The sequence below is a fragment of the Prosopis cineraria genome, unplaced genomic scaffold (genome assembly GCF_029017545.1).
Source record: "Prosopis cineraria cultivar Desert tree isolate PC_DT_omini unplaced genomic scaffold, ASM2901754v1 PC3, whole genome shotgun sequence".
Lineage (NCBI taxonomy): Eukaryota > Viridiplantae > Streptophyta > Magnoliopsida > Fabales > Fabaceae > Prosopis > Prosopis cineraria.
In genome coordinates this window covers 40,599,486-40,613,498 of record NW_026555334.1, presented here as the reverse complement: position 1 = coordinate 40,613,498, position 14,013 = coordinate 40,599,486, and the positions used below count along the sequence as shown (strand labels likewise).

The 14,013-nt window shown below is 38.1% G+C and overlaps 2 protein-coding genes across 3 annotated transcripts; both read right to left on the bottom strand.

Moving 5' to 3' along the window:
* Nucleotides 1-627: 627 nt before the first annotated feature.
* LOC129306049 (serine/threonine-protein kinase D6PK-like) lies at nt 628-6,004 on the bottom strand. 2 transcript variants are annotated; one of them, XM_054946365.1, is made up of 4 exons: nt 5,805-6,004; nt 4,647-4,729; nt 2,717-4,552; nt 628-1,679 (listed from the first exon to the last, which is right to left on the bottom strand). In XM_054946365.1, exons 3-4 carry the CDS (start codon nt 4,492-4,494, stop codon nt 845-847), a joined length of 2,613 nt encoding a protein of 870 aa, XP_054802340.1. In that variant the 5' UTR covers nt 4,495-4,552; nt 4,647-4,729; nt 5,805-6,004; the 3' UTR covers nt 628-844. The 2 variants fall into 2 exon arrangements, with proteins under 2 accessions (XP_054802340.1, XP_054802339.1); XM_054946364.1 differs by having other exon boundaries at nt 2,717-4,729.
* A 4,662-nt stretch (nt 6,005-10,666) lies between these two features.
* LOC129307136 (60S acidic ribosomal protein P2A-like) lies at nt 10,667-11,723 on the bottom strand. The gene is made up of 4 exons (XM_054948016.1): nt 11,594-11,723; nt 11,420-11,510; nt 10,964-11,187; nt 10,667-10,871 (listed from the first exon to the last, which is right to left on the bottom strand). The coding sequence occupies exons 2-4, from the start codon at nt 11,505-11,507 to the stop codon at nt 10,845-10,847; spliced, it is 339 nt and encodes a 112-aa protein (XP_054803991.1). The 5' UTR covers nt 11,508-11,510; nt 11,594-11,723; the 3' UTR covers nt 10,667-10,844.
* Between the last annotated feature and the right edge of the window lie 2,290 nt (nt 11,724-14,013).

Below are 14,013 nucleotides of genomic sequence, written 5' to 3'. Positions count from 1 at the left end.
CGATTGCGTATGCACATGATTAAGAATCTGGGTTAGAACGCTATGAGATAATGAGATGGATGTATGAATCCCAACGGAACCCGCTCTTTATTTCTGGACATGCATCAGGAAGAGAATCCAAACTATTTACGACTCTGTAACAAGTTGTGACTCAGAAATCTGAAGGTGATTACAAGATCCTCTTCCTAGTGGCAATGCTCATGAGTGCATGGGCTCCACTTCAAGAACCAGGGTACGTAGATGGGGACACTGGACGCTCTGTGCCAAAAATTTCGATAAATGTGAGCCATGCGAGCGTACCAAACGACACCGTCATTTCATTTATTTCCTCTCGTGGCCACATCGTCTTTTGTTCAACTTTGAACAAAACAAACAGAAAAGACAAAACACTTAGCCACGTACTCGAAGATATCTCATTTACCGTATTTGCCAGGCCAGCTAGTGTAGGCACTTGCGCCCGATAGCTAGTGTCGGCATCACGAGCTTCTTGTTTATTCTCTCTCAACTATTTCCCCCGTCAGAAGGCAAGTTACAAGACCTTGAACCTCTTCCCACTTTTTCAAGTCTTGATACGCCGAGTGTTTAAAAATAGTACTATACAAACTTGCCCGGCCAAACAGTACGAAATTTTTGGATCTTGGGAATTTTTGTTCCTTTAGATTCGCGAACATCAAGTTGTAGCCATATAACATGAACTTCCTTCGCCTTAAAAGGCATACTATGCCGTGATATAATCAAAACTAATATGCAACACAGGCTTACATATAAGTGACATCTCGATACATGGGGCCAAGAACAAGAGAAACCATATCAATAATGCCACGATCAGCGAAGAGTAGTTTCTTCAAAACAACTCAAATTCCACGTGTTCCCCTGTTGCTTTACACTCAAAATACTTGCCCTGTGAGGTAATGTCTGGAACTCCAAAATCACAAAACTCTGGAAGCTCTGGCGGGACAGAACATCGAATTAATGCCCAATTAAGGCCCTCAAAAAAGGGATGCTGTTTAATCTCAGCAGCTCCTTTTTCTGAACCCAAACGGTTTTCAGGTTCTTTAACCAGCAATCCTCTTATGAGATCCCTGGCTTGGAAACTAACAAATGGACCGTCAGGAAATCTGAGACTTTGCAACACCACATTAGCTAATGTTTCTTCATTATTAGAACCTTTAAAGGGTGTTCTACCATATAAAAGTTCATAAAGAAAAACTCCAAAGGTCCACCAATCAACTGCAGCTCCATGTCCCTCCCCTTTGATGATCTCAGGTGCCAAGTATTCATGGGTACCAACAAAAGAATTTGACCTTGCATCAGTAGGCTCGGCCACAAGCTGTGGCAATGATCTGATCTGGGCAGCAAGATCAGCTTTTAATTTCCTTGTTTTTGCAGCGGCAGGTAAGAATCTAGGGCTGAAGCATGAAACTTGACAGGATGGTTCAATGCAAAATGGCTCAATGCAACTAGATTGTGCACAAGGACCAGAAATCCTTGCTGGATCTGCATCTAAAGATGATTTCAGAAGCGTTGGGCAGACATCACACCTCAGTGACAGGTCAAAATCTGTAAGCATTATGTGTCCATCTTCTCGAACAAGAATGTTTTCAGGTTTCAAATCCCGGTAAACAATTCCAAGCATGTGCAAGTACTCTAATGCAAGAAGGACCTCAGCAACGTAAAACCTACACACATAAAAGTTGGATTATTAGTACAGAAGAACAGTTCAAATGATAATAAATTTTAGAACATTAGATTCCAATTATCGATTTCACATAAAGAATAAGGATCCAGGTCCATCTATAATAACAGAAAATGGCTGATCAGTAGAAGCAGATCTGTGCACGTACACCTATTCTTAGAAGATATCCAATTCAATATTTCAACGTTTAAACAACCCTTTTGTTTGACCATAGAAGCAGTGTTTGCAATCAAAGGAATAGGCCATAGTGGAATTAAATATTGCAGCATTTAAAATTAAGGGTGGAGTGGCAATGCGATGTTGGTGGGTTTTTAAGGAGGTTTGGCCACACAAGCCTGCAGGACAAGCATGGCCCTGATTTTTTTTTTTTTTTTTTGGCCTGGCCTCTTGGCCAATTGGTTGTGTGCAACCAAAGCATTGCCAAAGAAAAGATGCAAAAGCAGAAAAACAAAGAATGTTGCCAAACAATACATTAAGGAAACAGCTGTAACATGATATCTTAGAAAGTCAAGCAGCAACCAACGAGTTGCTGGGAGGATTTCATCATCTAACTTTTTCTCCCAATCAAATTTACTTAAGGAATAAAGTTTCTATTTAAAAAAAAAAAAGACTGGATGATTAACCAAGCAATGATAATTCCAATTAGATACAAACAAATTATAGACAATAATACATGACTTCAGCATCCATACAGCCACTCAACCAGGAATGAAGCATAAATTAGCTAAACTTATGCAACATTCAACAATTCACATTTGATATAGAACAGCAAAGACCTCGGTACTATACGGAAGATACAAGTCAAAACTCTATTTCCTGCAATGTACTAATGAATTATAGCCATAAAGATTGGCAAAAGCATATTTCTAAAGCTAAGGAATTTTTACCAGACTCGTTGTACTTCGTACCAAGAGTTTATTTAGGGTATCATATAACACCATTGGAGTTTAGCATGTGGGAGGTTGACACAAAATTTGATGGACCATAAAGAAAATGTTGATTCAGTCTTTAGTATCATACCTAGCTGCTGACTCAGTAAAACTTCTACCAGGCTGCTTCTGCCGTAGAACATGAAGATCTCCGCCTGGGCAATATTCCATGACCAGACATGACAAATTATCTGATGTGAATTGAGCATAGAGCGTGGGTAGAAAAGGATGATCAAGAATCCTTAATATGTCCCTTTCAGTTTGAGCCCTAGAAATCTTCTTCCTTCTTGCCAAAAATTCGTTGTCCATGACCTTGATAGCAAACAAGCAATTTGTGCCAATTAGTTCAGCAAGATATACAGTTCCAATGTCTCCACAACCAAGTTTCTTCAAAAGATTGAACTGCCTCAGGCCCAAGACTCCATGCTGCATATGAGCTTGACGAATGGCTGCCCACCTAACATCCTTTGACATGTGGGGCCTATTGCCACAACTAGCCCCGCTCACATTGCTTTCATCACTGGTACTTGTACCACTACTGTACTCTTGACTACTCTTTGAACTTTGTGAGAATTCAAGTTGCTCTTTCAATCTGGAATTCTTTTTCACTTTTGCTACAGTTTTGCTTCTATTACAGTTAGTGGATGTGGGAGCAGACTTTTTTGCACCATAATGCACATCAGTTGAACTTACTGCACCCCCAGGATTGGTGCAGTCTGATGCTACACTATCCTGGCTCTTTTCTTTACTTGTACTCTCTAAAGTGCACCGACATCTCTCACAGACCAGAGGAGTTGTTCCAGGAACAAATTTATTATTCATTTCATTTGATGTGGGGTCATTTAGAGCAGAACCAGAATCCTTCTTTGGCTTCTTCTTGTTCAAATTCTTGTTCCTTATGACTGATTTGACTGTACGTGGCGCATTGGGGGTTCCTCTTACTCTATTTCCACTTACTAAAGTAGATGTTGATGAGGAAGAAACAGCTTGCAGCCTCACTTTTCGCCCAACTTTTGAGGCAGATGCTTTATTTCCTAATTTTTTTGGTGCAGAATCACGCTCAGGCAAATCTACTTTACTTCCATCAGCATTAGAAAGAGATGAAGAATCTGCAGATGTTTGTTTTCCTGTTTGAACAGAACCTAATTGCTGAGATTGAAACCCACTTTTACTTGACGAACTTACCAAATCACTTTCCATTGATGAAGTCGCTGTATCATTTTCTTTAGTTGCAATTACAGTTTTTGGATAAGAATGAACACTAGCACAGGAAGATTTGACATTGGCAGCTTGATGAGACTGGCATGTTTTGTCCAATGAGGCAGCTTTGCTCTCTTCTGATGATACTGATATTTCAATTCCACTCCCTTTACTGTCAACAGAGGTTGACCCATGTTGAGTGCCTTCACCTACAACTGAATTGTACAAGGCCTTGATCTTCCCAACCTCAGATACCCTGGGAGAATTTGTTGACTTAGATAATCGCTTCATAGCAGCCATTTCTGATGCCTTAGATATGCATAGGTCTCTTAATGCCTGCTTCAAAGTTGCAGGCTCAGAAGTACCAACTCGAGGAGACCGAGAAACACCAACTGTTATTGGCTTTTTCAAGGTATTTTTCATCTTAGGGCTTGTACCATCTTGTAAAAGGCCTGAATCCCTCAATGAAGTCTTAAGGGTAACTGATTTGAAAAGCTTATTAATATCATTCTCCAGATTGTCCTTGTACCCCAATTGTAGCATTGGAAGCTTCTGATTTTTCTCGCCCATGCTAAATTCAGAATTTGTCCGATAAATCCTTGCAGATTTACCTGAATTTAGCTCTTCCTCTGCTTCAACTATTTCACAGGTGCCAGAGGATGAGCCCATTACAAGGTGAATTGTACAACTTGATTATGGTGTAGCACAGCGGATCAAGTAGGTTGACCTTCAATGTTCAATTCTATACTGATTGATTTTACATGCAATAAATCAGACACCATAAACTTATGGCAGATGAAAGAAAAAGCACTCAAACTTACAGAACCCAAACCATTCTTTGGTCACTTCAAATTTAAAGACCGAGCAGCATGCGCGCTCTTCATGCCTGTGGGACATTCAAACCCTGAAACAGGGGCCAAAATTTCAGTTCGTCTGAAAACCAAAAGAAAACATGCTCTGGAAATGAAAAAGGAGGAGAAAGAGAGCAGAAGGCCAGAGGAAATGAAAAGTAGGCATCATCATAAGAGCAAGAGAAATTGAAAAAACCAATCACGCCATCAAACATGGATACCTCGCTTGCAGAAAAATGTCACAAAAAGAATACAAGCATCAAATTGCAAAAGAAACAATCAAATACTGTGTCAACTTTATCTATCACGTTTCCATTGACCCAGTGGTCTGAAGTTAATTTGAAAATTATGAAAATAATTCATTTCATAAAAATACATAAACTCAAGGGTCGAGACATTAGATAAAGTAGAAGAAGAAAAACTCGGGCAATTATTAGAATTAAATAAAACGATATTCTAGTTAGAGTTGCGCATCCAATCTAAGTTACAAATTTCTCATCGACATATTTACAAGCTGCAGTTTGTACCAGGCATTATGATTTTTCCTCGACGTTTCTTCAGGTAAAATAAAGCCAGGCACAGTAAACACTGCTCAAGATGACGAAAATAAAGTCCTTAAAAGTGGAAATTATTTGCTCATTTTACTTTCAAACCGTCCACAATTTGTTGAATCAATAGATCAGATAAAATGTGAAGGAAAATGAAGTTCCATTCCCTTGTTCCTAGCAAGACATCATCCAGCTAAGGAGATGGAAGAGAAAGCATGGGACTTTAGGATTGATTTGTCTCCCACAAAAGTATGCACGCGATAAATTAAACCCGGGAAGGGGGAAGCAGAGAAAAATATACCCACATCACATGCGGGAATGTAATCAGAAGTCCAGTATCATCAGCCCAACCGGACCTTGTTTGTCCAAACAACAACCACGGTTTCGTATGTTGGAATTCAAAATAAAACATAACGAAAGTTCTTTCACACAAGAAAAAGTAGAAGTATCAGTTGACAGATTCAGAAAACGCGTCGTCCAGATGAAGAGCACTCACTAACGAATCAGAGTGCGTGCACAGAGAGACAGAGGAAGCATAAAATAAGGCGAATACAATGCGATCGGAAACAAAAAGCAGTACCTGAAAAGGCTAAGAGGTAGGGGCACATTGACACAGGTTCAAGCGAACAAATCCGTAGGGAAAGAAACCCAAGCAGGGAAATGGAGAAACCCTAGACAGAGCTAGGAAGAGATGGAGAGGAAAACTGAGATAGATAGAGAGGGAGAGAGAAGGAGATGCGCAATGTATGTTACTGTTTCTGCTTTCGGTACTGGGCACTGATTATCTTGAAGGAACAATGGCCCCACCGTATATGCTGCGTTTCACTGTCCCGAAGGGATCAATTCAAAAGTCCTGCAATATGATATTAAATTATTAGTATTAAATAAAATATAGGAATATATAAATATGCAAGAGCAATGAGCATCCCAGGAAATTAAAATATCTCAGCAATTTCAAATTTTAATTGTAAATAATCCGTCGTATTATGATGTATGCCGTACTTTTTCATTCCTTGGCGGGGGTGGGACTTGACAGCTACCGATGCTATTTTCCCTTCAATTATATGTCCCCATTTGAAATGGGGCGATCTGAGATTTGGGTTCGTATAAAGAAGTAGTATAACAATAAAAAAAAATACAAATACTTTACATATAGTATCCAATGTTCTGTGTTTGGTAAAACAGTCTTTTTTATCATCGTGTTCATCTATGGAACTATACTCTCAGAGGGGGGGATCGTGAGCTATACTACACAAAAATAGCCCACAAAAATTTAAAAAAAAAAAAAGCTACGGTAAACTGGTAAAGTAATTAATCAGTGTTGTAAAAGCAAGCGTGACCGACGGTTGAAATGGGTGGCCTTCAATCTCATAATAACGTCGGCCCTGGAAACTTAGCTTTAGAATTCAGCTGCCAACTCTCATTAGATGCATGATTGGAGCCTAGAACGTGGCAGGAGGGGATTGGACGAATTGCGGTGACTGCGAGCCTACATTCTCGTTGGAAGCCATTATTGGGATGGATCACAACAGTGAAACGCAAAGGGAGGAGACAACTTGAACATCCAACAACCAATCGGCACCCCTTTACTTGCCATAGATTTGCCCGTACCATTTAATGGAATGGATGGAGCTTTATAGCATGAGACTCTGAGTAGCATGCCGTGACAGCCCAATATCCAAAAACAAGAAGCGAAAATGAAGTGTCTCTGCTCTAAAATTAAGGGAACCGATAGAAATATTTTCAGTCTCTAATGAGGGGTTGCATCGTAATTTTGTTTTCAGGATTAAGAAAACCACTAAAAAAATAAAAGGTAGATCGTGTCACGAAGAAGCAATTGACGAGATGGCCAGGCCTGCGGTTAGACTTAAATGAAAAGTCAAGTTGAGTGGAATTAGCGACTAATCTTAAATCATACCTAATGACGTGCCGAGTTGACCTAACCTACGTGGAAAAAATGCCTTAACAGATCTGTACGCCCATAATTGGGTCCCGCATTTCTATCTATTAGTCATCATTTATTCATGGGAGATCATAGGATGAGACAAGACAGGATAAACACATACAATTATATATAGAAATTGGCAACGAAAAGGGTCGAAAAGCAGTGAATGAGAGCGAAAGCAAAAGATGTGAAAGGGGAGGGAAATTGGAGGAATAGTTGCGGTGTGGTGACGTTTCTAGGGTGTGGTGCACAGTGCGGACAAGAGGGTCCTTGTGCCTCCTCGTGTCTCGCTCTGAACGATAGCGAAGTTTTGAAAAAGGATTCAGGTTATGTGAAAATGTCAGGTTTAATTTATAACAGCGACCCACCTTTCTCACCTTTCACTTTCATCTCTTCCCTTATTTATTGCCCCATCCTCTCTGATTCATAAACAATTCATTCCTGCGCTGCTCACTCATTGCTCTCCATCGATGTCAGCCTCATTATTTTAATCAATGAAATTGGAGAGGCCCGCCATGGCTGGCTGTTGAATTCAATACCGTCTGCTATCACCCTACGTAATCAGGTTCAGATATGCACCGCCACTCAAACCTTGGTTGCACTTTTACTTCCTTATTATTATGTGCTGTGTTGTTTAAGAAAAGAATTGTGGTTGCTATCTTTTCGTGTTCGTCAATACTGAGACCAAAATCACATCGTCGTCCTATTATGCGCGTCGAGGAAAGGCGAGACTATGGCATGAAAAACAGGGGATGGCGAGGGAGGCAGGCGCGTGTGAATTATTGATTTCATTAATAATAGTTGGGCCCAAATGAATCATCTTGAATAGTACTGAGTTTGCAGCATAATTAGAGAGAACTGACGCGTGAGCAGACAAGTGCAGCAGTGATTCATTTCGCTTCGTTTTGTTTGCTAGCTTGGGAAGTGTGGTGTCCTTTTTCTACTACAATTCCCAACCATGAATATGGACTCCATTCTTCATTATCTCAAAGGGCATATCTGTCCCGATAACTTAGCTGAATTAATTGACCCAGGGTCCTCAATTAATGCCCTATTTTTTTCAGAGGAAAAAAAAATCTTGAGACCCACCATTATTCTGAGAGAACAAGCTTCCTGGGCGGCATAAACTTTTACAAGTGAAATAAGAACTGGGGTGAGCTAACAATATTTTTCATTTGTTTGGCAGAGAAAGAACGGGAAGCACCATTTAGTCATTTGCACGTGATGTGGGGGACTGGACAGGCGTCCTGGAAAGAGATGGCTGGTTAGGGACTTGTCTTCACTTAGAGGGGCCAATCTAAATGAAACAAGCATTCACGGCTAGGCCTAGCTTCCCTCAGTGGCAATCTCGCTTATCCACTTTTTTGATAACCATCCTTTCTTTATTATTATCAACAAAATCGAAAAATTGATAATAAAAAATTGAATCATTTCCTTCAATCACACACTTAAAAAAGTAAATAGATGTACAGATATACTTGCTCACTGGGTTTCAGACAAATTTTAATCTTATTATTTATGATCACCCACTTCCAAAATACAGATCTCTTATAAAATTTGACATGATTTGATTTTGTTTAATCTTTACATGAGTTTCTTGTGTCCTTATATATTAAAAAAAAAAAGCAACCATCATAAAAGGTTTCCTTCCAAATTCTCGCCTTTGCTTGACAGCATTGTTTTACCTAAATAGCTCTAAATACTAACTTAACAGGCAATTTTTCAAACACTTGAGGGGTACAAAAAGTTAAGCTGGCTGAGACGTGCAATCTAATGCCGTGATTCATTGGTTGTCAGCCGTCAATGCTCAGTTTCTCTCTTCAGTGGCAGCCCAAACTCAATTATGGGCTTGCTTGTCGCATTTGCTTTTGTTGGGCTAATTGAAGAGCGAAGACTCATCAAGTTAACAAAACTCAACCATACCCCAAGAAAAAGGTTAAAAAAAAAAACGACACCAAACAGGGGAGTAAAAAAATTAAAAATTTGAAACGCAATCCATTTCTGAAATACCGAACCATTTTTTTACTTGTGCAAATACGGAACTCTGCACATAATTATTCCCGACCATTTCCCCAGCTAGGCGGTATTTTTGGATAAAATAACTACAGGAGCTTAAATTTGTTATAGCAAATCTTAAACAATTACAGATAGATGACCATTATTTTTTGATCAACCAATCAGCTGGAACAGAACAATATTAATTGTTTTTAAATTTCGTTTTGGACTCCTCCATCATGATTCAAAAGATTGCCATTTCAATTTTTTGAAATGATGAAATCTAATTTATTATTTTAATTGCATCGACAACTTACAATTTGACTTAATTTATTTATTTTATTTTTTTTACAATAATGGGCTCCCATTCTGCCATAGATGAAATCCAGTGCACACAACACACTACGACACTATTCACTTTTTTTTTTTTAGCGAAAAGATTTGTATTCCATTCCACGTCAAAATAATTGCAAAGCGGCAGTTGGCTTACTACAATAAAAACTCATGCCATGCACCAAAAAAAAAAAAACTCATGCGGTGCTGCCCATCCAAACAAACACACTGTTCATATTTTTTTAACAATACAACTTGTCGTAAGATTTTAAAATATATAGATCGAGTCAAAGACTAAAACGCCTCTACCCAACTGAAATTTCACCAAACAAAACGTACATCAGTTAACATTCACAAAAATAAAAACTGTTTAAGCAGACCGGTACAGTAACCTGGCTCTGGCCAAAAAAAAAAGTATAGTAACCTGGCAATTTTTCCTTCTTAAATGATGCTCCTTTCGTGTCAGATTATAAAATATTTTTAAATAAAATTTTATATTTCAATAAAGCTTACTCCTTTCATCTCATATCTTAAATTATAAAATATTTTTAAATAAGATCTTATATATTAATAAATCTTATTAAATACACTTAACAACTTTATATTTTCAAAATAAAAATATAAACCTTTAAAAATACTCATCACTTAATATATTAAAAAAATAAAAATTAATTATACAGAAAAAGAATAATATTAAAAGTAATATAAAACTTTAATTTATTCAAAATGTCTTACATTTTTTAAATAAAAAAACTCTTTTAAAAATACTCTAATTTGAAACAGAAGTAGTATTAAATACATTTAACAATCTCTTTTTTTAAAAAAAATATAAACTTCTAAAAATATACTTCATTTAATAACCTTTAATCTACACTAAATTAACATGTAAAAAAAAAGAGAAATGATAATAATAATTAAAATAAATTTATTTAATAAAACTTTAATCTTCACAAAATATTTTATAAGGTAAATTTTTTCTGAAAATATTTTATAATGTAAGACAGGGAGTATTACCTTTTGTGCCTTGATTTTTTTTTATACTTCAATATACTTGTTATGCTGCAAAATACGTTATGCCAAGTGCCTAACCTTCCAATGCAAGGATTTCCCCATTCACATTGAATTTGCCGCAGAGGGAGGGTGGGGGGGGGGGGAAATCAACCAAAACGTACAAGAAGAAATAGCCATCCTTCATGTCTAAAACAAATTACGATTTCACATAAGGGCTTGCACGCTAAATTCTTTCACTACAAAGATAACGGATCTGAATGATTCTATATCAAAATTTAAGCAAATTAGGATCTCTGGAAGGATGTCTCGAAGAAAAGAAGTCGAACGGACCACTAATTAATCAAAGAGACTGAAGCCCATGTCCTGCATCACAACATGACGATCCAAGAATCAGAAAACAATTGAAGTGTATAAAAGCGACCTAGAAGAAGAGCACAGCTAAGCTAAATACTCACATCATCGGATTCTTCTTTCTCCTCGACCTTTTCTTCCTTCTTTGGCTCGGCTGCCGCTGGAGCCGCAGCTCCACCAGGTGCGGCAGCCATTGCAACTGCAGCACCATCGCCACAAGGTACAGAGGCCAACTTTTCCCTACCGCTGGCGATCAACTCTGTTATGTCTTTACCCTTGACTTCGGACAGAAGAAGTTCAATCCTGTCATCGTCAACCTCCACTCCGACTGCGCGTTCACAAATTATTAAAAATAATGAGAACCCTCGTTGTCAATGAATCTTCAGTATTCAAGTAACTAGACATTATATATAGTAATATATCATATAATATAACCACCTACATTGCAAATGCAAACACGACGCGAAAATGTTTCGATTTTACAATCCAAAAGCATCGTGTATTAGAAAGTATAATGAAATCCGCATTTTCACAAATCCTATAGAGAAGAAGAATGGTACCAGAGCCAAGTATGCCCTTGAGATCAGCAGAGGACGGACTGGTGTTCCCCCCCAAAACAGCGAGCAAATAAGCGGCGATCACCTTCATTTTCTGAAAAATCACGAATGCAAGATCACAAATAGGGCACCGTTACATCAGGCATGCTCTTCGTAAAGGAGGGAGGGAAAGCCTACCTGGCGCAGTGGAGATCGGATCCGAAGAGGGCGATGAAAAGAACAGACGGCGACTTCAAAGGCTGACCAGCAGCAGAAGAGCTAGTTTCATAAATAGCAGCATCCTTGCTAGGGTTTCTTTTTACTGACCGCATCTACTTTTCGCGGGCCAATAAATGGAGCCCCGATCTGATTTGGGCCTCCTCCTTCTTTGCAGCGGAAAAGTGAATTCCGCCGTCTTTGGGCCAAATAAGATAACTCACCCGCAGTCCCACACCAAAGTGGCACACGGAATTCCGCTGATCGTGCATTGCTTCTTCTTGTCTTGTCAAGCCCGTTAAACTACTAACTTGCGCGAAAGCCTGAGGTACTGATGTTTAGGATAACAATGGTTAGGTCGCAAAACTTGAACTTAATGATAATTAGGTATCCGAGAGAAATTAAAAAATAAATTGCACATAACGATTTGACAGTTACAAATATAAAGGGCCCTTTATATCAGTACAAGCATCCTTGTGCAAATATAAGTGTCTCTTATTCCCCATTGCACCGATATCGCTTCCTTATTCCTATATTTTCCTGGCTATATAGGTGCACGTTCCTTTATACCAATATAGTGCCTTATTCAATGTAGTTTATTCTAAGTCTCGGTATGCCTCTTTATTTTGGAACAGTGATCCTTATGTGGATGTAAATCCTCTTATTCCTAAACAATCTCCTTACATGGGTATAAAACTTCTTACTCAAGTATAGCTCTTTATTTCCATATAGTGTCTCATAAATCATTGTCTTTTAAGAACATTTATTTCAATATGATTAGGTTATTTCAAAATAGTAAACATTGTGCAAAATCATTTATTGTTATTAATTATATCGGTAAGATGGTCGTTATTTTGGTATGAACATTAAGAAACTTATTATGTCCTACATATTCAATTCTGTATCATTCGAGTCTCATTTTGTGTTCGTTCCATTAACTTTTTATAAAGATTATATTAACTCTACAATCTTTCTAAAATCCTTTCAAACAAAACTTAAGATAAGATTAAGCTCTTATTGATTATTTTATTATTCTTTATACTTGTACAGTGCTAGCTTTATCGATATAATCCTCACCTACTTTTTGTCAGAGCATTGAATGCATGTAGTCATTATCATCCTTACTTGCCATTGGAGTGAAACTTAGCTGAAAAGCATCGTGTCATTGTCTACTTTCTCAAGAAAGCTAGAAGGAGAGGAGATGATGTAACAGCCCTCCGCTCATCCCGCCTACCCGAGGTCTTTTGCGGCGCTAGACAGTCTTCCCCCAAACCCCACAACAGGGCGATCCCATCCCTTACGGTGAGCATCAGGAGACAAAGGCTTCCCCGCAGTAGTGTACGGATTATTCCCCTTGCGGAGAGCCTCCCCAGGTTCGATCCTCCAACCTCTCCTACATAACAAAGTTGAGGCTGAACCTGATATCATTGAGTCACTTGAAATGTCTAGCAGCCATTCTTATGTATCTAACAAATCATTTGTGAAGTTCAAGTCTAAATAAACACATATATGAAGACAATGCACTAACAAAAGCAAGAGTTGACATGCATTCGTGTTCATCTAACAATAGTAATTTATTATTAAACTTATTTTGTTTATTCCTATTTTGCATACACAAAATAAATGACTTTAAACTCGGGGATTTAGGGGGGCTAATCACTACTGTTGTAAGGGGGTGATTTAAACGTATGCAGAAATACATAATTATACTTTGGCAACCAAGAGCCCTTCTTAATCTTGGCAGCTCAAGTGGACGAATCTCAAATGTAGTCTGGAGATTGAACGTAGACTCAAATAGTTAGAATTAAACCAGAATAATTGATTTATGCAAGCTTCTTTACCCTTCTCTCAATACCTTTTGTTGACACTATTCCTTCTTTATCTTTTATTTTGTATTAACTAGTCAAGTTTTTATTTAGCTAAATTCACCCTTCCTTGGCAGAGTTTCAGAATCCCCGGTATATGTTCAAAACATGCTTTTATCTATTCTACTTATGTAAGAATGCTATACTATACGGGTCTTTAAAGCCATACTCGTATTTTATTTATATCTAACTGAACATGCAATCAATAAGATAAGTATTTTTTAATATATTTATTTCAAGTAGAACTGGATTCTTTTTTATTTTATTATCATATTGCATACAACTATCTCTTTGTCTGCGCCTTTTTCTATAAGCAAACTGGTCAAGTCGTAAATCGTTAAGCTTTACCATTATCAAAAGAAAGAAAGTCAGGTTTTGTTGACGGATGGGCCTCACATTTGGGCTCAAATCGGTCCATTATTGCACCTCATGATTTGTTTTCCGTTTCTTTCCTTTTTTGAAGTCGGGTAACGAAGATGAACATGAACGTGATTGATTGGCCGCTCAATTACCGTCTCAATGCTAAACCGCTGGGGG

Coding starts and splice junctions, on each gene's coding strand:
- LOC129307136 (XM_054948016.1), bottom strand. CDS start 11,507: ATGAAGGTGATCGCCGCTTATTTGCTCGCTGTTTTGGGGGGGAACACC. Junction 11,188..11,419: donor CAAGGGCATACTTGGCTCTG/GTACCATTCTTC, acceptor GTGAACGCGCAG/TCGGAGTGGAGGTTGACGAT. Junction 10,872..10,963: donor AGAAAGAAGAATCCGATGAT/GTGAGTATTTAG, acceptor GTTGTGATGCAG/GACATGGGCTTCAGTCTCTT.
- LOC129306049 (XM_054946364.1), bottom strand. CDS start 4,494: ATGGGCTCATCCTCTGGCACCTGTGAAATAGTTGAAGCAGAGGAAGAG. Junction 1,680..2,716: donor TTTACTGAGTCAGCAGCTAG/GTATGATACTAA, acceptor TTATGTGTGTAG/GTTTTACGTTGCTGAGGTCC.